Source organism: Leptosomus discolor, chromosome 11 (genome assembly GCF_034619465.1).
Source record: "Leptosomus discolor isolate bLepDis1 chromosome 11, bLepDis1.hap2, whole genome shotgun sequence".
NCBI lineage: Eukaryota > Metazoa > Chordata > Aves > Leptosomiformes > Leptosomidae > Leptosomus > Leptosomus discolor.
The window spans coordinates 17,787,502-17,814,659 of record NC_141401.1 but is presented as its reverse complement, the minus strand read 5'-3'; the positions used below and the strand labels follow the sequence as shown (position 1 = coordinate 17,814,659).

General features: G+C 51.2%; 1 protein-coding gene across 2 annotated transcripts; it reads left to right on the top strand.

Moving 5' to 3' along the window:
- LOC104350016 (mucosa-associated lymphoid tissue lymphoma translocation protein 1) lies at positions 1–25,870 on the top strand. Of its 2 annotated transcripts, XM_086471781.1 has the most exons (15): positions 1–10; positions 273–391; positions 726–879; positions 1,536–1,714; positions 3,179–3,275; positions 5,324–5,350; positions 6,134–6,337; positions 11,890–12,067; positions 15,743–15,817; positions 16,430–16,557; positions 16,803–16,934; positions 17,080–17,231; positions 22,160–22,186; positions 23,872–23,967; positions 25,508–25,870. In XM_086471781.1, the coding sequence occupies exons 1-15, from the start codon at positions 1–3 to the stop codon at positions 25,868–25,870; spliced, it is 1,941 nt and encodes a 646-aa protein (XP_086327907.1). The 2 variants fall into 2 exon arrangements, with proteins under 2 accessions (XP_086327907.1, XP_086327906.1); XM_086471780.1 differs by lacking the exon at positions 22,160–22,186 and having other exon boundaries at positions 23,842–23,967.
- Positions 25,871–27,158: the final 1,288 nt, after the last annotated feature.

The window sequence follows — 27,158 nt, the reverse complement described above, 5'->3', positions numbered from 1 at the left end:
ATGCAGGAAGGTAGGCGGGAGTCGGTGGGCAGCTCGGCCTGGGAGACCCCCTCTTGCCGTGCGTTTGGGCCCCAGGAGACCACCCAGAAAGTCCCCATGGCATCCCCCGGGCACGGGAGGCCGAGCATCCCTGTTTTTCTAAATCCCCCTTCCTCCCGGGATGGGTGCCAGAGGCCCCCTCTTGCAGCCCAGCGTTCCTGGGCAGCGAGTGGGAACGAACCCGAGTTGCGCCTGCTGGGTTTTTTCCACCTCTGTGTCCTGTTTCTCCACAGCCATTGCGATCACCGAGCAGCCGGTTTCTGTCTCGGTCCCCGTGGGATACTCCTTCACGCTGCGGTGCAGAGCCGAAGGACGCACGTCGCTGCAGTACCAGTGGTTTTGTCAGCACCAGGTAACGGTGGGAGCAGAGGTGGCCCTGGGTATGGCACCAGGCTGGGTCCCTGCCCGCAGTGATGGAGCTGACCCTCTGCGGACAGACCTGGTGGGAACCAGGAGGCTAGAAGGAGAGGAGGATAGGATGCGTGTGCATGCCGAGGGCTTCTACAGATGCTGGGGTGAGGGGCGCGTATGCAACAGAAAAGCTCCTTCTCTTGATCCCTGTGGCTGGACAAGGGGAGGAAACCATGGATTTCCACTTTTCCTGCTCTTACAAGGGGCCTGCTGGTGCCCTTTGCTACCATGATGAGGGGGGAACTTGCTGCTCATCATCTGTGTTTTCCCTTTAGTCTGTCTGCCACCAGATTCCTGGTGCCATCAAGCAAGACTTGCCTGTCACTGCACAGCAGACCCAACTCTACACCTGCAGAATCAATGACCTCTACAGAAATGTTGTCTTCTCTGACTGGGTGAAGGTGGAGGTCCATCAGTGTGTCGCCAGAGGTACAAGTGTGTCTACAAGCTAGCTTTTCTGTAGTTTATGCTTTGCCCACCCTTGCAGCAGTGATCCAGTGCAGTGTCCACCAGCTCGAAAATCACAGTACAGAAGGATTGCTCCAGCGACATGAGTGTGCAGGTCTAAGCCAGACCTCTGTATCCATCTTCTGGATGGTTCAGGCACCTGCCATGTTCCAAATAACCCTAGCTGTATGTATGTGCTCCTCCTGCTGATCACTCACCATGGGTTTCCCAGAGTTATACTGGGTGTTTGCCTGTTTGTGTTGGGCAGAGGGACTGGAAGAGGCAATCTGGTTATTTCAAACCTGAGCAAAGATAACTCCGGGTGTGGTTGACCTCAGCAGGTTGACTGCACCCTTAGCAGGAAAGGGCGAGTGCCAGGTTTGGGAAGCTGGAGGCAGGGCTTTGGTGTGTCATTTACTATTGCAGGTGTCACTCTCAAGGATTCCCTCCTCCCAAAGCAGAAAGGTGCAGTGGTGACGCTGCAACTGCAGCCATCCTGTGGGACAGCACCTCTTGGTGCAGATGGAAAAAGCTTGCTTTTCTGGCAATACACATAGGACCTTATAAAGGGGGAAAAAAATGACTGTTATTTTCTGTCCTTGTGGAGGGAGGACCAATTCTGTGTTGCTGCTTTGCAGGGCTGCCCCCTCAGCTCTGGCGAGGAGAACCAGTCATTGTCCTCAGCCCTACCGAGCAGAGGGTGGAGGTGGGGAAGCCGCTACAGCTGCAGTGTGCTGCCATGGGCATCCCAGCCCCCAGCTACCAGTGGTACCGGAATGGGAACCTGCTGGAACACCAGAAGAAAAAAAAGCTCTCGGTAATGTTGCCTTGGGATAGTTGAGAAAGTTTGGCTGCTGAGGTGGGTGATGGGTGAAGCTTGTTGCTGGATGGTGGGTGTGGGAGAGCCTCAGAAGCCTTGGAGAGACTGCTGAAAATGGTGTTACTGTCCTCCTGGACATGCCAAGTGGCAGTCCTTAAGCCTAGCTTGCATTTGCCTGTTAAGGCTTGGGTGTGCTTTGATCTGTGGGATCAGGTGAACGCCAGCAGAAAGCAATCTCTCCTTGCCTGTCCTCCCCATCCCTCCAGCCGTGCAGAAGCAGCCTCGCACTCAGCTATCTTTCCCTGCTGCATTGCAGGGTTGTGAGAAAGCACTCCACTTATCTCCCCTGTTGCTTTGATAGCTGACTGAAGGACTCTGAAGAGGGAATGTGTTTTATGGGCTTCTTTCAAAGCTGTGGATGTCTCTCTAAGAAGTAACCGATTCATAGGTGCGTCAAGGGTTCTCAGCACCTCTCTCGCGCCTTTTGCAGCAGTGGCACAAGAACAGCTAGTGTATATCTGTGCAGGGGACTGCGGAGTGGTGGAGCTGCGGCAGTGCTGTCTGCCTGCAGGAGAGCTAGAAGGAAAAGTGGTCCTGACAGAAGAGAGTCAGGGAGACAGCAAAAGGTCTGGGTTTATTTTGGGTCACTGGCTCAGTGTAAATCAGTGCTGCCTTCTTGAAGCAAGAAAGGCAGATTTCCTTCTGGGGCATCAGGTGAAGGGTAGCAAAGACAAGAGATCCAGTCTCAGTAGTGGCAGATGATATTGTGGAGGACAGTGGCCTCAAATTGCACTTTTCACAGGGAAGTTCAGGGTGAGGATTAGGAAGAGGTTCTTCATTTGGAGGTGGGTTGTGCTGCACTGGAGCCAGAAAGGCAGCAAGATCTCTGTCCTTGGAGGTTTTCAGTATTCAACTAGACAAAGCTGTGGCCAACCTGACCCAGTGGTAGCTTTAGTTCCTCTCTGAGCAGGAGCCTGATCTGGAGAACCACAGTGGTCCTTGCCAGCCAGTACTCCTCTGACTCTTGTCCTATGTCAAGAGAGATGGATAAGAGTTGAAAACTTGCTAGAAGAGAGCAATGGGCAGAAATCTAGAAAATGTCACCTAAGAGGAAAAACCTTCTGATGTTGGCTGTGCACTGTCCTCAGTGTGGTTCCTGGGGCAGAGTATGGCTACAACACAGGGTTTTGGGGCTGCTGGAGAAAAAAGGGAAGACATTTGGGCAGAGGATTCTTGCGCTCTAGAAGCTGGGGTCAGCAGCAGACCTTAGCACGTGGCCTTACTCAGCTCCTTAGAAAGACAAGTCATGGGAGACCTTAGCTTTGTGAGGCAAGGAGTGACATCTCGGCAAAAACCAAGAAAAAAGACCTTATTGCAGGAACACGGGTGCCTTTGGCAGATACCGGCAGGGGCCGCAAACTTTCAGCATAAATAATGTGATTTAACTTTTGATCTGTCTAGATCACCCATGCAAAGATCAGTGACTCTGGCACATACCTCTGCTGTGCCTCCAATAGCCAAGGAGAGCACTGGACCAACGCTGTGGATGTTCACATAGGTGAGCAGAGCCAACCCACGTCTGCTTTGCTGCAAATCACCTTCTAGTGTGAAAAGTAATTAAAGGGCAGAAAGGAATTTAGTGCTCTCACCTGGAGCTGGTGAACAAGGAGCCTAGTGCTGCGTGTTACCCCGTGGCTCAATCGGTGCAGGGGAGGCTGGGCTCCAGGGTGTGGGATTAGGAGTAGGATGCATGGCTCTGACACTTGCACTTTCCCCTGGCTTGGACGGATCTTGCATGCTTTTATTAACACAAAAAGAAAGGCCACCAGTTTTAAATGCTGCTTCTACAGGGCGCCAAAGGTAAGACACTTTGGAGTAGAGCAGCAGCAGCATGGGGCTCTGCAGGGAAGCTGGAATGTCCTGTCAGTCCTGCAGTGGCTGTCACAGGAACAGCCTGCAGAGCACAATGTCATACCCTGGCTATACTGGATACGATGATCTCAGCAGAGCTGCACAAGCCCTGCTGAGCGGCGGGTGCAGGCGTCCAGGAGACCGTGATAAACAGGATTCCTTGATAACAGGGTTCAGAGGTGGCAAGGGAAGCAGCGTCCATAAAAGAAAAATCCCAAAACCCAGTGATCCAGCGTACTGGGGCGTGGAATGCTGCTGGGTCCTGCAGTCTGTCAGAAACCTGCCACATTAGGGCAGGTTGAGCACTGCCAGACGCTCGCTGCCGTTTTCTTGCCTTGCCCAGGTGCTGGTTTAATGGCTCCTCGGCCAAATCGCAGCGGGCCTCTATGCTAAAACTCATTTATAGCTGTGTTGAGACGAAGTGATGCACTCAGGTGCATAGAGCTGGAGAGGATGGTGTTTATTTTGGGAAGGTTCAGGCCCTTCAGGCTGGCAGCCCAGGCCTGATGCTGTGTGAGCTGATGGATCCTAGGGAGAAAATGGGTCCCCAGAGCCTCGGGCTTGCTCCACCTTCGGTGTGACGGCTGCTTTGGCCCTCTGCCTTTGCCCTGCTGTGAGACAGGAATAGCGCAGGCTAGCTTTGCTGGCTCTTTACTCCATCTAGAGATTTTCCTATGCCATAAGCTTCTCATCTCACCTTTTAGACTGGCTTTAAAATTGCTCCAGAGTGCAAATTGGTCCTGTATAGCCAGAGAGCACTCTCCCTGACTCCTCGAAGCTGGCAAAACAGCATCCAGGGGGAACAGGCAGCAAGAAAGGGGCACCAGATTGGGTCGGGTTCAAAATGTTACAGCTGGGTAACTTTAACATGCAACAGGAGGCTCTGTCAGAGGCAGAAGAGGGTGACCGGGCTTGTTCTCACGGCTTTCCAGGCATCGCTGGTGCATTATCAACACTGGTTCAGGTGCTAAAGGTCTTCCAGACCCATGAGATTTATGCCATTAAAAATATGCCCTTAATTTCTTCTTTTAAAGCCTGTAGAGTTTTAGGATTTTCTCCTGGGCTGGATTTTAAAAATTATTTTTAATATAAATAGGAAAAGCTGGAGCTGTTGGGGTAATGATGGTCTTAAGAGGCTGGGAGTGATTGGGCAGGGGAGCTTGTGGAGCTCGTGAAAGTGAGTCACATTTGAGATGGCTTTTCTGAGCTGCCACTGCTAAAAGGCAGGGAAAAGCAAAGCAGGGTGGTGAAAGGCTCTGGGAGTATCACCACAATTGAAAGCAAACAGTCGTATTCCTCTGTGCTGACTGCTCATGGGGAGAAGCTCTCTGTTTTGAAGCTTATGTTTACCTCAAGTCATGTTTCCTTTGCTTTCGCTGTAGCGAGGGAGCGGGCAAGTGATCTCGAGAAGCACAGCAGCCCAGGCAGGGCTGGTACAAGTAGCATAGACCTGCTGAAGGGTACGAGCTCCTCCATGCTGGCCCTCCTTTCCCTGGCCTGCCCCTCCTCCAAGCTTTGCTTCCCAGCTACTCAGGATTTCATAAATTGGGCAGGACTTCATAAATCCTCCTAAAATCACCAGACCAGTGTCTTTAAGGTTAGCAGTCAGGCTGTGAAGAACTTGCCTAAGGAATGTTGCTCGTGTGGATGCTGGGTGCTGGGCACAGGCTTATGATTTCCCTCTTTCTTTTCCAGGTATGTGTCGCTCTGAAAAGTTTTTTGGTGAGTACCCTCATCTTTTCTTCCTGAGCAGTTACTCCCTTACTTAAAAGCCAGGCTCCAGGGCGGATGAGAGGACAGGGCATAGGAGTGCTTTTTCTGCAGAGACCACTTCAAGCCTTTATGCCCACATTGCCACGGGCTCTGCACTTTTGGCATCAGAGCTGCAAGACATGGGATGAGTCCCATCCCCTGCCAAGCCCTGACCAGTCTCAGCAAGTGGAGTAAGATTATTCCTAATGAGTAACCCAGTCTTGTCCTCTGTGCCTGCCAAATGAGTTTAAAAGTATTGTTCACATGACACCTTTTTTCTTCCTTGAAAGACAGGGCAAAGCTCCTTGCTCCCACCACTGCTGAGTGCCATAAATCTGGATTTCCGTCAGTGGAAGGTGGGGATAAATTGAAAGCAGGAGCCCGGGGTTTCTCTCCTTCAGCCCTGTGGGGGAAAGGACCTCTTAGCTTGGCTCAGTGCATTCGCCTCCCGGGCACTGCTGGCACACAAGACCTGCAGTCTCGTAGTGCAGATCCTTCTGCCCTCCTGGGATTTCAGTTGTCAAGTGAAAACTTTTCAAGTCTTTCTTTCAAAACGATGGTTTGTGTATTTTATCAAAGTATTCAGAAAGCCAAGGGCTTTCTGGAGAGCGCTACAGGCTTGTAGCAGCATAGGGTCTATCCTTCCTGCCTAGATGTAAGAAAAGATTTCCCGTATCCTCACTCTAACAGAAGGTGGTGAGACCTTGCCTCCTGCTGAGCGTTTACAGCTTTGTCACTTGGTGTTTCTTCTAGCTACAGGCAAGATAGCGCTTTTAGTGGGCAACAACCACTACCAGCATCATCCTAACCTCATGGCTCCTGTCACGGATGTGTTTGAGCTGAGTCTTCTTCTGGAGCAGCTGGGCTTTCAGGTTGTCTCCCTTCTGGATCTGAACAAGGCTGAGATGGTGACAGCTGTCAGCCGGTTCCTGCAGCTCCTGGGGAAGGGAGTCTACGGTAAGGCAAAGCCAGCCCAGCCAAAGTGTGGGTAGCAGCGGTTGATGGCAGGGAGGAGCTGGGATTTGGCAATTTTCTGAACAGCTGTTGAATTAAAAGAGAAGAAATTGAACTTTGCTTCGGAGGGGGGCAGCACAGTCTGCAGCGGTGCCAGGCTTGTCAGAAGCCCTTAGATAAATGTCGTTTGGTTTTGGCCGGGTTACAGGCAGGCAAAGTAGGTGTTTCTCCATCACGTGGCTCACCTCCAACTTGAACAGCATAGTCTCATGCTGAGGTTTTGGGGAGCCAGTGCTTCTGATGGCAAATGGGAGAAGGGGTTTTGATTTTGTCTTCGATGACAAAATTGAGGTGATTGACTGTCGATTGCCCCCACCATTCTCCTTTGTGAGAAGGCAAGCTCCTTTTGAGCCATGACTGCTACAGCTGGCCACGATTTCCTTGTTTCTCTTTCCTGATGGTCTAACTTGGGCATCTGACAGCCTTTTTGCAGAAGAACATTCCCAGCTGCAGGTGGCTTTGAGCTTATTGCACACTGTCCTCGGTGGGAAGCATTCCCCAAGCACGAAACCAACCAGCAGATCTTGTGGGTCTTAAAAGCAGGTGTTCAGATTTGGGGTGAAAGTAGCTTCTTTGGGTTTTCTGAGGTTCTCCCAGCCCAACAGATACCCTGAAGACACCTTGCAGATGTTTTCTTGGGTTTTTTTTTGCTTCCAAACCTCAACGTGAAGCTTATCTTCATCACCCTCCCAGCTGCAATGGCATGTCAGGGCACTCAAACAGCAAAAGTCAGTGTGGGCTAATTCCAGCCCAGCACTCAGCATGAGGTCTGGAGCTTGTGCAATGGACAGGGACACGGCCGCAAGTGCAATGCTGCAAAGCCACCTCATTCCAGGAAGCACTGACTCACTCGGGGAGACTGAGCTGGCGGGGAAGGGCAATACACAGTTGTCGCCACTCCGACCGAGCACGTAATCTGATGACAGCGTATTCCTCTGACTTCATTTGCAGCTTCCTTTTGTGGTTGCTTTCCGAAATCCCCTTGCATCTCAGGCTTTACCTCCTCTCCCAGGCCACCGTCATCCCTGGGGGGCTGCTATGCTTTTCTTACAGCGCTGCTGTTCCTACCCTGTATCCATGGTGCGTGAGGACCAAATGGCATTTTATCCATTGTGCTTGCCTTGTTTTCATAAGCATTGGAGAGAAAAAAGATTTGGAAATTGCAAACCTTTCATGCCGTGATGGCTTATTTGAACTTCTAGTGTTTTTCTGCATTCGTGGCCACTGATCCTTCCTGTCAAAATTGATTTTGTGCACTGGCAGGGAAAACATTAACAGCTGAGTTACTGAACCTTGATAAGCCTCAAGTGTTTGCTAGGCATAGGCTGCTCCGGATGGTGGTTTTCTTTACAGCTTTCTAAGCTGAGTGGTCTGCTATTATTTGGAGGCAGTGAACCCCAGTGCAGGCTGGTCCCAGCAGCCTGATTGAGTTCAGGGCTTTTGCTGTAATTGTTGGCATCCAGACTTAATGGTGGGGCATTAGGTCAGTATGCCTGCTGATTGCCCTAGGTTTTCTCCCATCTGAAGTGTGGTGCCTCTTGCTTTGATGCGTCTTCCAGCATTTCTTCAGCTGTTTTCCTTACATCAAATTAAAAGAACCAAGTGAAGTACAAATCATTGAAATTAACTTGTCTTGTTAATAGAAATGCACATCTAGAAGAAGCTAACAACTCCTCCTAAACCCTATGTGTCGATTTTTCAAGGCACTAGCTTCAGGATAAACATCTAGAACTGACTGAGAGGTTTAGGATTCTCATGCGCATAGGAAGATAGTGGGGAAACACCAGCTCCAGGAGCAACCTAGGCAGCCTGTTAAAACTACAAAGACCCCAGGGGTCCCTGTGATAGCCACTCCTCTACGTCCATGTGCGTATGTCAGGCATGCACCTGCCCTGAGGCATCCCGGTGCTTCTGCCTGTTTTTTCTCACTCGAGGAACCTGAAGGTGCCATCTCATCTGTAGCAACCACCACAGCTGAAGGCAGGAGAGCTTTGCGTAGACATGTGGAGTGAAGCAGGGAGCTGGGAGGAGAGGGCTGACTGGTGAAAGACTGTCACTGGGCTGAAGTGAGGCACTCTGGTCTCTGACACACATGTGTCAGCATGCCCGAGAAGTGAGGCTGGCTGTCTTCTGGAGTTTAACTCCAGCGGCAGAGATGCTGGGGCATTCATACATCTTTCTGCTGGAGCAGATCAGAAGGGAGAATGCAGCTATGTGGGTTAGTGTTTTAGCATGGTACTTGTTGTTGCTTCTAGAGTTTTATTTAGCTTCAGGATGCTGATAAGAGCTGAAGAAGATGTGTATGACCTCCCTAGACCTCTTTCTTATTGCGGGGCTCTCTGGATGGCTGGCCCTCCCTTGTGTGTCCTTACTGACCTGTCTGTGATTTACACTCCTACAGGGGTTGGTGGGAAGGGACTTTGGAGTCATCAGCACAAGGTCAGGGTTGGTTGTGGCTCTCCTTATCAGGTCTTGAAGACTTCCAGGTATGGAGCCCTCTACTTATCCACCTGCCCATCCCAGGCTGCACCACTCTTCAGGGAAGTTTTTCCTCCTGTCAAATGTGACCCTCCATGGGTTGGTGCTTGTTGCCCCATGTTGTATGGTCTATGCCGATGAGGAGAGTTGGACTTTGCTGCCTCTGTAACTGCCCCTCCAGGAAGAGTAGGCTGTTGTTAGATCTTCCTCCGCCTCCATGTCTCCGGCCCAGCCCAGCGCAACTCCTTCCCCGTCTCCTCCCAGGCTCTGGCCACCAACATCTTGGTAGCCTCTGCTGGCCTTTTTCCAGCTTTACACCTTCCTTCTGAACTGAGATCCCTAAAACTGGACACAGGACCTAAGTGGGGTCTACTTGGAGACGAGGAGAGTGGTGGCAGCTTTCTTGGTGGTCCTGTGTCTCCTAGCGTAGCTCTGTCCCCAGTCAAAGCTGGCTCATCTTCAGCGTGGTGTCCGCTGTGACCCCAGGCCCTTACCTCCAGGCTTGCTGCTCCACTGGTACTGAGCCCCAGCCAGAATGCTGCCTGGGTTTATCTGCCCCAGTGCAGGACTTTGTCCTTACTATTATTGAACCTTCTCTGAGATTTCTCAAGCCCAGAGCAGAAAACTGGCTTTGTTTCAGGCACAGGACTATTGTATGGCTGTGCGTTCGAGGTGTTCCAAAGGCTCCTCTAATTCACCGTACAGAGATGGTGGCTCATCTAGCTCCTTTTCCCTTCAGATCTCCTCTTCGAAAAGCTGCAGAGGATTTCTGAAGGCCCCAAACATCCCCTGAGTTGTCCGATTATACAGCCCTCAGGCAAATGAGGAATCCCCCCGATGTTATTTCAAGCGTCCTAAAAAGTCCCAAAGTCAAAAAAATGTCAGAAATGCAATGAGAGCAGAAAGTTGCAAATGAAATACTAGGAATATGTCGTCATGCCTTAATTAAGCTGCATGCTGACATTTCCTGTATTATAAGCAGTGCCTGGAGCTTCTGCTTTTTAATTTGGTACTCAGAAGTTTGTGTCTCATCAGCAGTTTTGACTCATGAAGTGTGGGAAGAGCATTGAAATGTTAGCTTGAAATAAAACCCTTTCCTTCTCTAGGCAAATTGTTGACTTTCCTGTTCAGGAAGAGAGATTAAGTCCAGGGGAGGTTTACAAAGTTGCTCAGCTGATGTGATACTCATGAAATTTTGATTTGAACACGAGTCTTTGTGGTTTATATAGCATGGGGAGCACTTGGTGGTAAGTTCAGCGTGCACAAGAAGACCTCAAAAGTTAGAAGATTTAATGACTGAATCATTCTTTGTGGGCTTTTTTGTAATATTTCAGTTTTTTCCAAGTGTCAGTGACACTGCCTGGTAATGGATGTCATCACCTCCCTTTCATGTACAGGAGGAGAGGCACAGGGACAAAAGCCATCAGTGCTTGATGACTTGAGGCGCCAAAACCTGCGTGTGATTTTTCCAGTAGGCTTCCTGTTTTTTATAGTCTCAGGAGAGGTTTTTGTGGCTTTGATTTGCAAGTTATGGAAGTTTAAAACTTCTGCAAATCAGAGCCCACTCTCTCTGGCTGGCGATCCACAAGAAGAGGAACCCAAACCTTGTAGGCACCTGTGAAAATAGCCATTTGAGTACCTTTCCATCATCCCCTGAGAATAGAAACCAAAGGTGACTTGAGGCCTTTTTTTACTATGAGATCATGCTTTCCATCCTCCATACAATGACATCATGCTTTCAGTCCTTCAGCTCCTGCCCTGTTCACTGCATCCCTTGCAGCATGAAAGATGAAGCAAATGTCCTGTGAACTACAGGGGCAGGAGCTGTGGAGGGAAAATAGAGGAGAGTTTACCAAATGAAGTGTGGGCTTCGGTCGCGAATCTGACTGAAGAATTTCTCCTAGTTTTGTCTCTTAGACATTGTTCCCGTTTCTGATCTCTTGTTCTTCACTGTCCCTCAGTTGCGGTAGTGGAACTGTTAGCGTCGCCTCTCAGAGCTATTTTTAACCCATTTCAGTTCCCCAAGCTGGCTTTTGCCAGCATCCCCCAAGCAGTTTCATTGGTGCTGGAAAGGGGTAGCCAGCCACTGTGCAGTTTCCTTTCGGGAAGCTACAGCCCACATGGGGATCCCTGTGCAGAAGAAAAGCTCTTTGCCAAGCACAGGGGTCAGAGAGAAGCACCAGCTTGGGCTGTGCTGAGCTCCTCAGTGCTGGCTTTCCAAGCTGGATGTCCCTGCGTCGCCATCTCTTGTAAAGGCAGAAATCATTACTCAGTTTCACGTGGTTAAGAGTAAAACTTGAAATGAAAATTCTTGTTGAGTGTTGGCCTTCCCACCAACACCTGCATGAGTCTTGACTCCCCTCCGGCCTTACAGAGGTGGTGTATGGTCTGAGATTGTGGAAGCACGTGGTCCACACGTTCTGGACATCTGGAGGACTCATCTCTCTCTGTCTCTTATCTCATTTTTCATCAGCTTATAGGTGTGTAAGTACAGGCAGACCTTTGAAATCTGGAGAGTGTTTCCCATCACCTAATCCATTACTAGTTGCTACTTCAAAACTAGGAAGCTGAGGAGCTTCTCATTTGAAAGGCTGTTAATGTATTTTTCATGATGGTAAAATACTATGTTGTCATATTCTTGCAAAGAGCTGATGATTAACCCAAACATTGTACAAAGGTGGAGTTCAGCCTGGCAGATGCCGAGCTTGGGTGTTGTGGCACAGATGGCTATGGAAAGGTGTAAACCCAGTGACTTTGAGGTCTCCTGATGAATGGTGCTGGAAACCACAAGTACAAGAGAGCCTCTCAGGGCTGCTTCCAACTCTGCTGAAGGGAATGGACTGGAAAAAAGTCAAAATTTTGAGGTCAACGTAGCCGCAGTTTCATAGGTGCCACTGGTCTAGGTCTGCCCTGCAGCAGTATCCCTTCAGGACAGGAGGTGGGGCATGGCCATCGGGAGCTGGTTAGAGACCTGCAGGTTCGCGTCGTGACTCATGCTCTCCTCTCGCTGTTCCCAGCTATATTCTACTATGCTGGGCATGGGTACGAACATTCAGGGAGGAACTACATGGTCCCTGTTGACGCTCCACAACCCTACGCCCCTGAGAACTGCATCAGCGTGCAGAGGATCCTCCAGAAGATGCAGCAGCAGCAGACGGCCCTGAACCTCATCCTGCTGGACACCTGCAGGAAATGGTAGGGTGCTCTTCTCCCTTCCTCGCCCGGGATGGGCAGAGTGTGTCAAGGAGTCGGGGGAAACAGCTGCCAGCCTCAGCCCCCGCTTCAGCAGCGGGCTTCTACAAAACCACGTGGGGTGTTCCTGTGGATTGCTGGAGCCACGTCCCACATTGTGCTGCTGAGCTCAGGCTTCTGTCAAAGTTTATTGGGCTGTGTCATAAAATCAGCAAGACTGTCAGGTCTTTCAGGATGTCCTGGGAAGACCAGTCAGTCACGTATTAGGTGCAGAGAGCATCAGATGCTGCCTGAGATCTGCTGGAGAGAAGGGGCTGGAGACCCTCCCTTGATTTTTCAGAGTGAAGAAGCCTGGCAAATACAGGCAAGTTGCGTAAAGCCTGTGGAGGGATGGCTCTGCCCTGGCATACATTGTTGGCTGAAACTCGACATAGGGTTTGTCTTTTTGTATTTCAACCCCCTGCACTGAACCACCTGACCTGGCAGGCTGTAGCAGTATCTCACTGACCTTGTGCTTTCATGATAGGTGTAGCCCATGTGCCCAGGGTGGGACTGTTTAGCTCACCTCTCTCCTCCTGGCTACATTTTTGTTAGCATCTCAGTGAGGAGAGTGCAACATGATAGGGAATATATTTTAAGCAGTTCTACTTGGTTTTTGCTAGCCTTAAGTGCTTCTGAAGTGGTCGTGTTGTGAAGTGGGACACAGGCTGCTGCTAAGGTCGGAGATCAGCTCTTTCCCTCTGTCTGTGGAAAGCCCATCATCCTTCTTTGGCCTGCAGATCTTTATCCTGCAGCTTGTAGGCTGCAGAAAATTACTACTTGCCCATTTTCAGCAGAGGTAGGTAGACTGTTCCAGTAGAAGCTGTCATTAGGTCATTTATATCAGTCTCCTGAGGCATATTTACAGGTCAGAAAAGATCTGGAGGGCAAACAGAGAAAAGTCTTCCTTCCTTCCTTCTAGTTCCTGCACTAAGGACCAGAAAGATGACAGGGATTTTGATACCACTGCCCTGAAAGAGCTGCCAGCCCCTGGAAAGCTCTTAAATGTTTGACGCCTTTGAGCCGCAGAGGTGGGAATGCTCACTTTGAATAGCTCACAAGCTGGTTGTGCTCGGACTTAACCTGCTGCTGCAGCTCTGAGTTGCCAGCACTGGAGGCTGATGTCCCTTGATACCTGCCCTGAGTGCCCCATAGTGAGGCATCCCCTTTCTCCCTTCTTGCTTGCCACTGCTCATGAGAGTGGAGTGTGTTGCTTCCCTGCATTGTCAAGTGCCCTGCCCCAGCCCACATGGCAGCACCTTGCTGCCCTCCCTAGGACAACACCAAGCAAGGGACAGCTTGCAGCCAAGCAGGAGCACCTGGCTCTCGTGGGAGCAACAGTTGAGCTGGGCTAGTGTGTCTCCAGGCTGGTGGTAGCCCATCCAAGGGCAGCATGCGATGGGGAGGCAGCGCGGTGACATGGAGGCTGCACAGGGATCGCTAACACGAACGGTGACAATCTGTGAAATAGCTTTTGAACTAATGTCTCCTTTCTTGGCGTTGCCAGCAGTTTCTGTGCTCAGTGGAGTCTTAATGGCGCTTCAGGAAAAGGATGCGGTGTGAGATCTGCTGTGATGTTTAGGCACGATCGTGTGGCTGGTTTTCTCTCTCCTCCCCCAAACCTCGCACTTCTTTCCTCCCCTTTCCCACAGCAAGCGCAGCACTTGGTGCAGTAGGTGTTATCCCTGGGCCCATGGGGGATTGCTGTAGAAGCCCTCTCCTGAGCAAATTTTTTCTTGAGAAGTCACCATTTCAGCTCAGCAAAGTGTCTGGATTTCATAGCTGTGTGTGTTTACACTGCTCTGTAAAACAAGGCTCCTGGGGCCTCTTTTCCCAACAGCCTTTTGGTTGGACTGATGCTGCAAGTCTGTCAACAGTTCGCTCAGCCGTGCATGAACCAGGAGGAGCTGTGTCTGCGCTAAGAGAGATCTCACCCAGAGTATCTCTTCACCCCATATGTCGGCATCAGAAATGCCAAGGGGATGAGAAACACATCCGCCTTTGCCAAGTGGTAGCAGATGTTCAGCTTCAGCAGAGGAGGAACCAGGAACGTGGAGCCTGTGTATAGCCTCGTACATTTATGTGCTGATTTTGGGTGCATGTGATTGCCTTTTCCAGGAATTCCCCGATTTATGAGTGTTTCTAGCATGTGCCACTTAGGACAGAAGGAGGACACTATCTCCTATCTGGGATGCAGATCAGAAACAGATTGCGTGACATGTGCTGCGTAACTGAGACTTTTTTTTTGGGTCTGGAGCAGGAGGGAGTGCTGCCACCTTCTCCACTGTCAGGCCACTCCCTATGTTCAGTCACCATCTGGAAATGCCACTGCTGAAGCTTGTCTTCTGCTGGGGCAGGGGATCACACCCAGCGTTTCTGCTGCAGGCACCATGCCTGCTGGTGCCATCACACAAGGTTTGCGTGAACTCATGTCTGCGCAGCTTTGGATAGATGTCCCCAGCATAGGGACAACAGGACCTTGGCTTATTTTGGAATCCCATGTCTCATTTCTCCTTGGACCTGGAATCCCAGGTTGCTGCATTTAGGAGCAGCTGAGGAGCAGATAAATCTCTCGGCTCACTGTTTGTATTTAGGAGCTTATCTCCTTTTCCACATTTGCTTTTCTGATCATCTTTAGAAAACTTACACAAGCCAGATGAATATTGCCATTAAACATCTCCAGACTGCACCACCAGTGGTAGGTAACGTGCTGGCTGCTGGCAATACAGCCGTCCTTTCTGCTCTCCTTAGCTAGCTTCAGCCCCTGGAAACTGTGCTGGAATTGAATAACACAGAATAACGCTTTCTGTGTGCCTGGCTGTTATCCCTGTGTGACTGGGAACAGCTTCAAGTCACTGTTGTAAACCAGAGGCAGCCAGTCCCCATGCTGTTCAGTCTGTCTACAGTCACGGGGGCAAGGCTTGGCCATTAAGTGCAACCATGATATCTTTTTCAGTGGAAACCTGAAACTGTCACCCCAGATCTACCAGATTTTGGAAATAACGGGGTCTGTGCTCATTGAGCTGCATCTAGACCAGGATGCCAGGACCACTTTTGGGCTTCGAGACCTGGGTGCGTGCCCTGATCCCATCTCTCTTGAGATCTGGAGGTGTATCAGCCATAGCGTGCTTTTGTTTCCTGGGGCAGAAGGTGTGTGCATGGTCTGGAAGGGACCTGTGGGGTACCCCAGACCCCTGGGACAAGCAGTTGAGCCATAGCCATACGATGTGCACACTGCTGACTTCTTTAGGGTTAATCGTCCCTTGGGTCACAGTGAACCTGTATATTCTCTGCACTGTGCTGCTGCCTGGATTTGTTAAAAACCAGCCTCAGGAGGGAGTAGGCATGGTTGCACCCACAACTCCAGGCTCGTTTGCGGGGCATGGAGCAGCTCACCAGTGCAGATAGGTCAAAGCTGGCCCTATCTACTCATTTCCCTGTGGCTTGTGTTCTTTGTAGGACTCCTAGCTTTAGCCTCTGTGGCTGCCCAAGTAATATGGGTGGTTATATTTGACCTGAGGGTTGATTTTACTGACATCCGTAGGAGATGGCCTTGGTGGAGCATACGGGCTCTGTCCCCTCCAGGCACATGCTGACAAATGTCCTGGACACGGACTCATGCCTTGTCTTCTCTTCCAGGTACAACCCAGAGTGTGCCCTCTCCCAGGTACAGCCGCTGGAGCCCTGGGGCAATACTGTTTATGGCTATGCCACGTAAGTGCACTTTGCTGTCCCCACACCATGACACAGGACCTAATGCTGGCACAGCCATATCTCCTCACATCCTTTCATGCATGGTGGCTTTGGAGGCTTGAGAAGGCTTTCTCTCATGTTTCCTCTGGCTCTCACCCTCCATCTGTAGCATCTGCTGTTCAGGCACTTCTTTCTTTCTTCCTGACATCGCTGGTGGCAGCCTATGCATCAGTTACAGGTCATGCATGAAAGTGCCATCAGCTCCTGTCATCTGTCCTTCCAGGTCTGAGCCTGATTCCCAAAGGTGTACGTGCTATGAGCAGGTCATAGCCTCCTGAGATGATGAATGTTGCTTACTGCTCCAGTGCCAGTTCTGCTGCCTTTTCAACTGCTGTCACCCACCTAGGCATGCAGGACAGGCCATGCTCTCCTCTCCCATCTTCCTCTGCTGCTTTTTCCCATCTCATGCCCTTCCCACCCTCCCCTGGGCTAAAGCCAATTATTTTGTGTCATTGCCTGGGGAATTAACTTGGACTCAGCCAACAGAATCTGGATTGAGTTGGCAAGCCCTGACTCACCCCCAGGGCTTCATGCCTGTTGCAGAAATGTGAGGGTGAGTCCTTACTCTTGTAGGAGTGAAGATGCAGAAGCCTATGAGTTGCAGGATGGGGAGTTCAGCTCTGGGATCTTCATGAAATATCTGAAGAAACATATACTGCAAGAGAAGAAGGTTACACACATGCTGGAGGATGTGTTGGAAGGTAAGGGACGAGCTAGCAACCCCTTGCTTCAGTAGCAGGGGTGAGAAGAGATAGCGGCAGAAACAGAGTGGCTCCACGCCATCGCAACCCAGCCAGCCAGCCCTCCCTAAAAAACAAATCACAGGCCATGCCCCATGGGAGCTTTTAGTAACCTGGCAGCAGTGTTTCAGTGTAGGGTCTGAAAGGCAGGGAGATCAACAAGGAACCTGGAGTGACCCTTTGTGCCTCCGAACTTTTTCCCCTAGACATCGGGCGGGATCCCTTGGTCACTGGGAAGCAGGTGATGGAGATCAAACACACTCTGAAGGAAGCCCGGTCCCTGACGGACCCGATCTGTCCATTGGGAGCAGCTGCCGAGCACTGGGGATGCAGCCATGGTGAGCCATGCGTGGGGTGGGGATGCCTACCAGGTGGCAGGGAGGAGGGGCTTGGGGGTCCCCATACCCCTCAGTGACAGTGGTCTGCAGGGAGGTGTTGGTGGGACCCTCCGAGGAGCTGACTGCTCTTGGCTTTCCCTTCCAGAGCCGCCGAGCAAAACGGTGACCTTCCCCTGCGGAGCACAGGTGGAGCTCTGCTTCCACCGGCTCTTCTCCAACGTGATGTACGTGTGTGCCAAGCTGCAGCCTCCCCCGGCCCACGTGGCTGACGCCCGCCTCCTGCTCTGCCGGCCCACCGTGAGTCCTCCGGCTGGTCCCCTTCCCCTGAATTCCCGCTGGGCTCCTTTCCCCAGGGCAGAGCTGGGAGGGTGGTTAGGGTGAGCCCAGGGGGTCCTGAGTGCTGGAAAAGGCTGAACCCATGTGAAAAAGGATTCCCTCCTCTGCTACCTCTTATGCAAATAATCCTCTCTGCAAACCCCTCTTGGAGTGTCCCTTCCACCCATCAGTGCCCTGCAGACTGCCTGCCTTGCTCCTAACGCATTGCAAGAAGGATTTGCTGCCAGTTTTGATGCCTTTAACCAGTTACCCCTCAGACCGATTTCTAGCCTGCCTGATTAAATTACTGCATTTAATCTGATTGAAGTGAAGAGCCTTTCTGGTTTCCGTGTTTGGAAGCAGATCTGGCTTTCTGAATCATGCCTTCTTAGCCCACTGTGCTAATGAATCTTAATGCAACAATATATTTCTTCCCTGTTGAGCCATGATAGCTTCCTTGCACCCTTTCTCACACCTTTCCTAACAAACCACGTACCTGGCATGGTCTTTTTGGGTGGTCTCCATGCCACCTCTAAGGTGCTTCTTTTTGCTAACCTTCTTCTTCATTTTCTATAGTCCTTTTGCTGAAGTGTAGCGTGACTGTGGTGGATTTTTCGGCCCTTGTTGCTCGTGGAGGGATGCTGCCTCTAAGTACATTGTGGTCACTGATGCAGCATGGTGTGTCCAGCAGGAGGTCTGGAGCCTGATCCTGCCCATTACCAAGCCGGAGCATCGCTTCCCATCGTGAGCTCCCGAACCACACGTGAAAATCGTGTGTGTGTGTGTGTGTGTGTCTGCATGTACTTGTGTGCATCCACCCCATATCAGTGATTGTGGGGAAGGGGGGACCCAGCTGCCTGCTTCTGCATCCAGAGCTGTCTCACCAGGGATTGGGGAGACCAAAAGGGGATCCCAGTATAGCCAGAGCTGTAGGATCCCCATCCCTATCCTACTCCACGGCGGTGCTAGCTCACAGTGACCTCCAGTGGTGTCTGCTCACGTGGCAGCACATCCTCCCACTGGATTGCAATTTGTCTTCCCCACGTTAGACATCCGCAGCAAGGCCACCCGCTCTCACCTATGGGACCACAGAGAGATGCGCGGGTGTCTGCAGGAGGGCACCTGTCTCCTTGCAGGGTCTGGGCAAGCTGGCTGCGTCCTGACTGTGCCAACGCTTCTCGGGGATGCTGAGGGGAGCTGGGGGACTGTCTGAGCCACATTTGCACTGCTGAGATGCAGGAGCTGGAGGTTGAAGGCCAGGAGAAACAGGCTCAATAAGAGATGCATGTTGTAAGCCCTGGGGAATGAACCGAGGGAGCCATTTCGTTGGCTTGCCTTTGTTGAACCTCATCAGGTTCCTCTCTGCCCAGCTCTCCAGCCTGTCCAGGTCTCGCTGAATGGCAGCACAGCCTTTGGGTGTTATCAGCCACTCCTCCCGGTTTAGTATCGTCAGCAAACTTGCTGAGGGCGCACTCTGTCCCTTCATCCAGGTCGTTGATGAATATGTTGAACAAGACTGGACCCCATGCTGACCCCTGGGGAACACCACTAGTCACAGGCCTCCAGCTAGACTCAGCACCACTGATCACAACCCCCTGAGCTCTGTCCTTCAGCCAGTTGTCGATCCACCTCCCTGTCCACTCGTCTATCCCATGCTTCCTAAGCTTACCTATGAGGATGTGGTGGGAGACAGTGTCAAAAGCCTTGGTGAAGTCGAGGTAGACAACATCCACTGCTTTCCCCTCATCCACCCAGCCAGTCATGCCATCATAAAAGGCTATCAGGTTGGTCAGGCATGATTTCCCCTTGGTGAATCCATGCTGACTACTGATAATCTCATTTTCCTTCACCTGTTTAGAGATAGCGGCCAGAATGAGCTGTTCCATCACCTTTCCAGGGATGGAGGTGAGGCTGACTGGTCTATAGTTTCCTGGATCCTCCTTCTTGCCCTTTTTTGAAGACTGGAGTGACCTTGGCTTTCCTCCAGTCCTCAGACACCTCTCCCGTGCTCCATGACCTGTCAAAAATGATGGAGAGCGGCTTAGCAATAATGCCTGCCAGCTCCCTCAGCACTCGTGGGCGCATCCCATCGGGGCCCACAGATTTGTGAGTGTCCAGTCTGGCCAAGAGTTCCCTAACCCAATCCTCCTCAACCAAGGTGCAGTCTTCCTTCCTCCAGACTTCTTCCCCTACTTCCAGGATCTGGGATTCCTGAGGACCAGCCTTAGCAGTAAAGACTGAAGCAAAGGCAGCATTCAGTAACTCTGCCTTCTCCGTATCCTCCGTCACCAGGGCACTCGCCTCGTTCAGCAGCAGGCCCACTTTTACCCTGGTCTTTCTTTTGCCACTGATGTATTTGAAGAACCTTTTCTTGTTGTTTATCTTGATTTAGCAAGGCTTTTGACACTCTGTCCTGTAACATCCTCATAGGCAAGCTGATGAGGTATCAGGCTAGATAACTAGATGGTGAAGTGGATTTAAAACTGGCTCAACTGCCAGGCTCAAAAGGTTGTGATCAATGACATGAAGTCCAGCTAGAGGCCACTAATGGGCAGCCCCAGGCATCAGTACTGGGGCAAGTACTGGTTTACATCCTCATCAGTGATCTGGATGATGGGGCAGAGCATACTTTCAGCAAGTTTGCTGTTCACACAAAATTGGGAGGAGCAGCTGATGCACCAGAGTGTTGTGCTGACATCCAGAGGGACATGGACAGGCTGGAGAAATGGGCCAACAGGCATCTTACAAAATTCAACAAGGGGAAGTGTGAAGTCCTGCATCTGAGAAGGAATAACCCCATGTACAGGCACAGCTGGGGGTCAACAGGCTGGAAATTGACTTGGCAGAAAAGACCCTTGGGGTCCTGGTGGACACCAAGCTGACCACGAGCCAGCAATGTGCCTGCATAGTAAAGACGGCGAATGGGATCCTGGGTTGCATTAGGAGGAATGTTGTCAGCAAGTTGAGGGAGGTGATCTATCCCCTCTACTCAGCACTGGTGAGGCCACATCTGGAGAGCCATGTCCAGTTCTGGGCTCCTCAGTACAAGAGAAACATGGACATACTGGAGAGAGTCCAGCAAAGGGCCACAAAGATGGCAGAGGGACTGAAGCATCTCTCCTGTGAGGAAAGGCCGAGAGCGCTGCCATAACACTGTGCATCTCTGCAAGGTGCTAAAAGGCAGGGTTAGATTTTAGAAGGATTTCAGTAAACTTGGAGATGCAATCCGAGGCCAAGGCTGTTATTCAGCAGATGCAAATTCCTGCATGTGGGCAGGAATAAGCAGTAGCATAAGCGTGGGAAATGAGTGGGGTCCCAGTTCTGGTCAAAGTCCACAACAGCTGGTGCAACAACAGCAGGGCAGAAAACTATGACAGGGCTGTAAACAAGAGCTTCAAGATTTGTGTGAGATCCTCTCTGGGTCTCCTCGCTGTTGCTGAGGCTGGAGCACTGGGTCCAGTTTTGGGTCCATGCTTCATGGAAGAAAGTGTGCCACCTAAAGTGCATCCAAAGTAATAAAAAGAAGGAGCAAGAGAATTGTGGTTTAGGCAAGAAAAGCAAAAATTGGTGGATAGGAGGCCTTCAAATGTATAAAAAGTTGTTTCCGACGTGGAAGTGATGGTTTGAATTGCAGTAAGGAAGATCCAGAGTGGGCATGACATTTTCATGGTAAAAAGAGTGAATGTTTGGGAGGGGTTTTGCCTAAGGGTGTTGCAGAATCACCCTCTATGTGGATCCCTTAGAGCATGTGGACATGCATCTGTCAGGCATGACATGTGTCATCAAGTCTGTGTGGTTTGGGCCACATGATGCCTTTGGTCCCTTCATTAGTGTCCCTGCCCTGGTGGTGAGGGTTCTAGCCTCAGGAACAGGACGCAGGCTCAACCTCACGTGCAGAAGGAGGTTGGCAGCACGTAGCTGGCTGTTGAATCCAAAACCACTTAATGATGCAGTCATTTCATCAGTTAATCCCTTGGGCTGCTGGGGAATCTTCCCCGTGTGGATGCTGAAGGGACTTCGGGTATTTCCCCACAGTGATGAGCATTTGCTCCTTTACTTTGAGATGGTCCCAGGTCTGTGCCAGAGAGAAACAGCACATCTGTTTCAGATGTTCAGTGCTTGGGACTGGCTTCATCCCACTCAGGGGAGCTGCGTGGTTCACCCCATCCAAACTTCCTGATGCTACTTGGCTTTTCATGAGCTGTGATTCAACTTGGGATGGGATATTGTTGTATTTATGCTAGATCTGTAGTACACCAAGTATGTCTTAGGCTGAAAAAAAGGGTGGCCCAACCTCGAGGGGCTCAAAATTGCAGAGCAATAAACAGACGTCTGGGAGAAGAGTGCAGTGCATTAGCACAGATCTGAGCATCCCTGCCCCGCTACTGTAAGCCCATCTGTGATGTTAATTGCTGAAGATTCACAGCGTCTGCCAAGGCTGCTAACACAATTGCAAAGGCAGGCGCTTAGGGATCATCGGATCCAGAGCACACCCATGCCTACAAGGAAACAAAGGGGAATGTGGCCCAACCCCAGCTCTGACAGGACAATGGATCCCCAGAGGAGCCACTCTTGGAGAGGTTGCAGGAGTGGAGATGCACCAGGGGAAGGCAGGACTGCAGAAGTCAAAAGGCACAGGTGGAAACAGTGATGAGGTGGCTACAGAGGAGGTTGGAGGAGCACGCTACAGCATCATCAGATATGGGGAGGAGAGGGGACTAGTGGTGGGGTGCTTGTGAGGAGGACTTCTGACCATGGACCGTTTTCCTCCTAGTGATTAGGATGTCATGGGTGTTAGAAGCCTAGCAGGGTTCAAAAATAACTTTGACACCTTCATGGGAGTCCATAAAGGCTATTGAAAGCACAGACACCACCTTTGACTTGGGAAATCGCTGATTTTCCCATTGCAGGAGGCTGGCGGGGTAGGGTCACCCTGGGCAGGGCTGGCAGCATGCACATCCCGTCCCTCCTTAAGCATGTGCTGGAGGATGGAGCTGGCTGGACGCCGTAGGACCACTCCACTCCTTTTTGCAGTCCTCCTGTCGAAGCCCTGTGTTACCGGAGTCCAGGCTGATCTGCTTTGTGCCTCTCTCTTCGGTCTCCAGGTTTAGTTTAGGCTCAGCATAGCAGTCCATGGCATCAGGATAGCTGGGAGCAGGTACCTGATGCAATGAGGCAGGGAAGGAGGGAGCAGGAGAGGGCGGTGTTTGTTTGCAGTAGGTGCTCTGTGTTGCAGCCTGTCTTCTGATTCAGGCTGGTGGAAGGAACCACGATGAGGCTCCCTGCGCAGGAGACCTGCTCCATCCCCATGTGAGCTGTGCCCTCCCCTTGTTGGCACATTCATCTCCCTTTCTGCCAGCTCTATTCGCCACCCTTATCTTCCCAAAGCTCCCTCCAGTTTACCTTGCCAGTAAAGAGTTGTCAAGTGCAGAGATGGGATTTGTCTTTGCTTTGTACAGAGATAAATGGTATTTCTTCAGCCTGCCTCCAGTGGACCTACTGAATGAGCAATGGTGTTTACTCCTGTTCTGCCAGCCTTGCAAGCAGGGGTGACCCTGATGCCTGCTGATCCCAGCCAGCATTTGGGATCCAACAATTTAGCTTCTACTCCTAAAATTCTCTTGGCCACTTGCAAGCAGCAGTTCAGGAAAGGTCAGTAAAGGCAGCAAACACTCCCAGGTCTTCTCTAACCTCTGCCTCCCTGCAGTGTCCCAACAACCTTCTTGATCAGCATGCCCAGTGCAACTTCTTCTGCCAGCAGCGAGAAAGTTTTGCAAGGATTGAAGCTTCCTTGTGCACCACTGGCTTTATCTGGGGCTGCAGTGAGCCTGCCGAGGCTGCTCAGCTCCCATGGCCAAAGCCAGGCCAGGACATCCTAACATTGGCCAAGGCAGGCCAGCAGGATCACACCATGCTAGTTGCCAGAGCCAGCTGGCAGAGGGAGGTGCCTTCTCATGGAAGGGGCTGGTGGATTGTGGGCTGTCACCCATCCTAGAGGGCTCAAATCCAAAGCAAGATGCTATTTCCTAAGGCCCTTATTCTGTTGTCCCTTCTTATGCTATTAATGTCTCCAAGATACGATCATTACTGAAGCGGATCTCGTAGAGATGGGGCTGTTTTGGATAAGTTTGAGTAATTCAGCAAGAATTGACAGTTCTGTAGGTGGTGGGGGACTAACTCGGCACCCACCGCAACTCAGAGCTTCCTCCAGCTATGCCCTTGGAAATCTTGCTCCTTCCTTGACGCTGCTTATGCTACAGGTGGTAGTGATACCAGCTGTTGCTGCTATCTGCTCTGCTGGTAATCCCATTATACCAGTTTTTCCCGTAGTTGCGCGCAGGCGATGTTTAGCTAGGTCTTCCCATTCATATGCACGAGGCGAGCGTGTAGCATCTCTGTATTTCTGTTGCTTGCACTCTGTAGTACTTCCATTAGCACATGCAGCATATCCGGCAGCCAAGGTGTCAAGGGCACAGGCCAGCGCTGGGCACTGCTGTGTGCAGAGAAGCAGCGTGTTTGATGTGCAGTCGCGCCTCCGTGTCCAGGCTGATGCTGAAATATCCTTGTGTTTCCTCTTGTTTTCCTGACCCAGGAGGTGGATGATGTGGCCGCACTGAAAGAGAGCCGCCTGGACCATGTGGAGTCTCTGCTCGCCTCTGTGTGCAAACGGGAGGAGCTGGACTGCGTCTTCCAGCTCTGTGGACTACAGAAAATTCAGGTAGGGAGCTGCCAGGTGCAAATCTCCGTGGTTCTCCTGCACCCTCACGTAGCTGGTGCTCCCCATGCCTGTTGGCTCAAGCTGAATGTGCCCCTCTGACTGCGTGTCTCGTGACTCTGTGTGGACAATGCCTGGCATGCCTGTGTCAGCCTGACATCCAGATCAATATTAGACGAGCTTGTTGATCTTCAAGGCACAAAAGCCATCCTCTTTCTCTTGGTTTGCTCTGTTTTTCAGTGCTTCCTGGCCAGAGAGGCTGTTCTTTGCCTGTATCAGCCTAGGAGAGATCAAACTAGCCCAGGTATTTCAGCTGAAGGATATCTCACTAGGCTGTGTGCTTGCCTGGGAGATGAGTTCACAGGCTGGCCAGGATCTTGAGGGGGGGGTTTATCCCCTGTCATCAGGGTGACCCTATCAAGCCGGATCCAAGCTATGCCTCTTTGCCACACGTCAAGAGACCTTCAAACTGTTTAAAGACCATGAGAGAGGCAGAATTGCTAGTCCCCTGGCTTGTCTCTGTCAGCAGATTATCCTTCCCAAATAGCAGCGTGCACCTTGTTTCTCATTTGATTTTTTTTTTCCCCTCTAACACCCAGCCCGTGGGTCTTGCCAGCTGCTTATCTGCTTTGCTTCATGCGGGCTCACAATGAACATTGCTCTTGAGGTGCTGCCTGGATCTGCCTACAACGAGCTCCGTTTGCTGAGTGCGTCATGTGCCTCAGCATATGGCAGCTCTTTCAGTCCTTGGTTGTTCCTGGAGCTCTTTTCTGAACCCTTCCCAAGCGTTCAGCATTGCTTTTAAGTGCAGACATGAGACCCGGACCCTGCATTGCCTGCCAAAATCTTCTTGCTCCGTTATACATCTCACTACTTTGTACAGCCAGGTGTCTCAGGCACAACCCCATGCTAGGGGTTCATGTTCAGGGATTTGGCTGCCATGAATATGGTTATTTTCTGATTTCTTCACCATCTTTTATAAGGATCAAAAATAGTGCTAGGCTGCGAATGGATCCCTGTGGAGTGCTGCTATTTGAAACTGTTGGCTTTTACTGTGTGATATGTATTTTATTTAAGTGGTTCACATCCCTTCCCTTGTGTGCTTTCCTCTTGTGTGTGCAGCAGTCCCATGCCATGGCCAGGACAGACATGCCATTCCTCGTGTGGGTGCAGCTGGCCTGGGTGCAGTCTCTCTCCCCTCCTGCTCCTCTGTGCCAGCATCCTCGGGGCGATGCTCTCAGTGACAGTGAGATCTGTGACAGTGACAGGGTCAGTGAGAATGACTGATGGGATCTCAAGTGGCCTGGTTTCAGAAGTCCTGAAATCCAGAAAGCATGGCTGAGGCCCACAGATGCCATGAGCTATGTAACAGCTCATTTTCTCTGGCAGTAGCATTGCTCCATCACACCACAGCATGGGGCTGTGAGCCTGCAGAAACAGCCAGCCAAGTCTGTCATTTTTCTTGACAGTGGCAACAGCAAAAAAGCTCTGCTTCAAGTCTTAGTCTCCAATTCACTTTGCTTTTTTTTCTCTCCCATTTCAGACAGACGTGGTCCTGCAGTTGGATTTGCATTACACCCAGATGAGCACAAAGCAGAGGACTTGTGAAAGCCTGAAAACTACCCTCCAGAAATCTCTGCTAGGGCAGTTTTTCAGCCAGAGGAATTACTCCCAGCCAAACTACCAGAGAACTCCTGCCTGCATAGGCAGCATGTGCCTCCAGGATGCATCGGCGCTGAGTACGGACCTGAAGGGGCAGGCGTCTCTGAGGACAGGCTCTGGTCACAGCTTGCCCAGCAGCAACCCCTCCAACTCCAGCAGCGAGCCGGAGGAGAACGACGAGAGCGACCTGAGCGAGCTCTGCTCGGCACTGCTCCGGGCTGGCCCAGGGCAGGACTACCCCTGATCCCCATGGGCTGGCATGCCCAGCCTTGGGAACTGCTGTTTTTGATAGAGGCAACAGTTATTTGAGTGCTAAATACAACAGAATCCATCAGCTGCTTTCCAGCCTCGGGGATCACCCTGTCCAAATGTGGCCAAGGCTGCTTTTTTGGAAAGGCTTCTCCCATCTGTACCCTGTGGCATGCGGGGCCTGAGGCCCGCTGGAAATAACCCCTGTCCTATGGCAGCGGTAGGAATCAGCAAGGAGTCGTTGTTGTGTGTGGTGGGGGACAGGGCCACCAGACAAGTCATAACCTTGACAGGCAAACCCCAATGTTGCTTAAAGTCAAGGGCACCGGCTGATATTTTCTGCTAATTGGGCTTTTCCTGAAAGCAAAAGTTACAGCATTAAACACGATGAGAAATCCATGAACACTACAGACCCGTGCTACAGCAGCGACACGGCTTCAAAACCCAACTACCACTGCTGACTCTCATTGCACTTGAGCAAAGGACACAAGGCTTGGTCAAGGGAACCAGATGAAACTGTGTGGATGTATAAGCTCTTCCCTGGGGTCGCAGTGTGGTTTTCTTTCCTTGCGAGTCCTGCCTGTGTCAAAGCAGGTTTTAAGTTATGCATTTATTTCTAAAGAATGTATTTATACTTGGGGCAAGACAATTACTTGCCAGGAAAAGGAAGGTCAGATGTTCCGTCAAGTGTGTGTTTACAATGGAGGCTGGTTTTCCATCAGTAGTAGCCACTAGGCAGGTACACTTACACGTGCCCCTTCTGGCATGGTACACAGGGGCATTAAAGGGTGTTAAGTCCTGTGCAGTCCTGGGTTCCTCTCAGATGCAGAATTTCCTTCATGTGAGAGGTCTCAAAGACCAGGATGGAGGAGGAAGAACCTCAAAAAAGTTGTTATTATGCACATTTTTTTTCTGTGTGTCTGTCTGTGCATTTACTGTGGGCAATCTCGAGCACTACCATTCGTGGAGAACCAGCTGTCCAGAGAGAGCCACATGTGGGCAGGGCCCAAAGGACAGCTCGAGTGGGTGCAGTCCCCTCCCTGCCTGCTTCTCTGATATTTGTTTGATAAAGGTTTCAGCATAGCTCCAGCAAGGGCCTGGGAGGGTGATCAAATAGTTCAGCGTGGGCCAGTGACCCCAACAAAGTGTGGGATCTCCATCCTTGAGGGACAGTTCACTCTGGAATGGAGAAGGTGCTGATGAATCCAGTCTGGCAGGGTGCTGGAGCAGAGACTGCCGGAGGTCCCTTCTGGCTGTTGTGGTCCTGTGAAAGAAAGAACGTG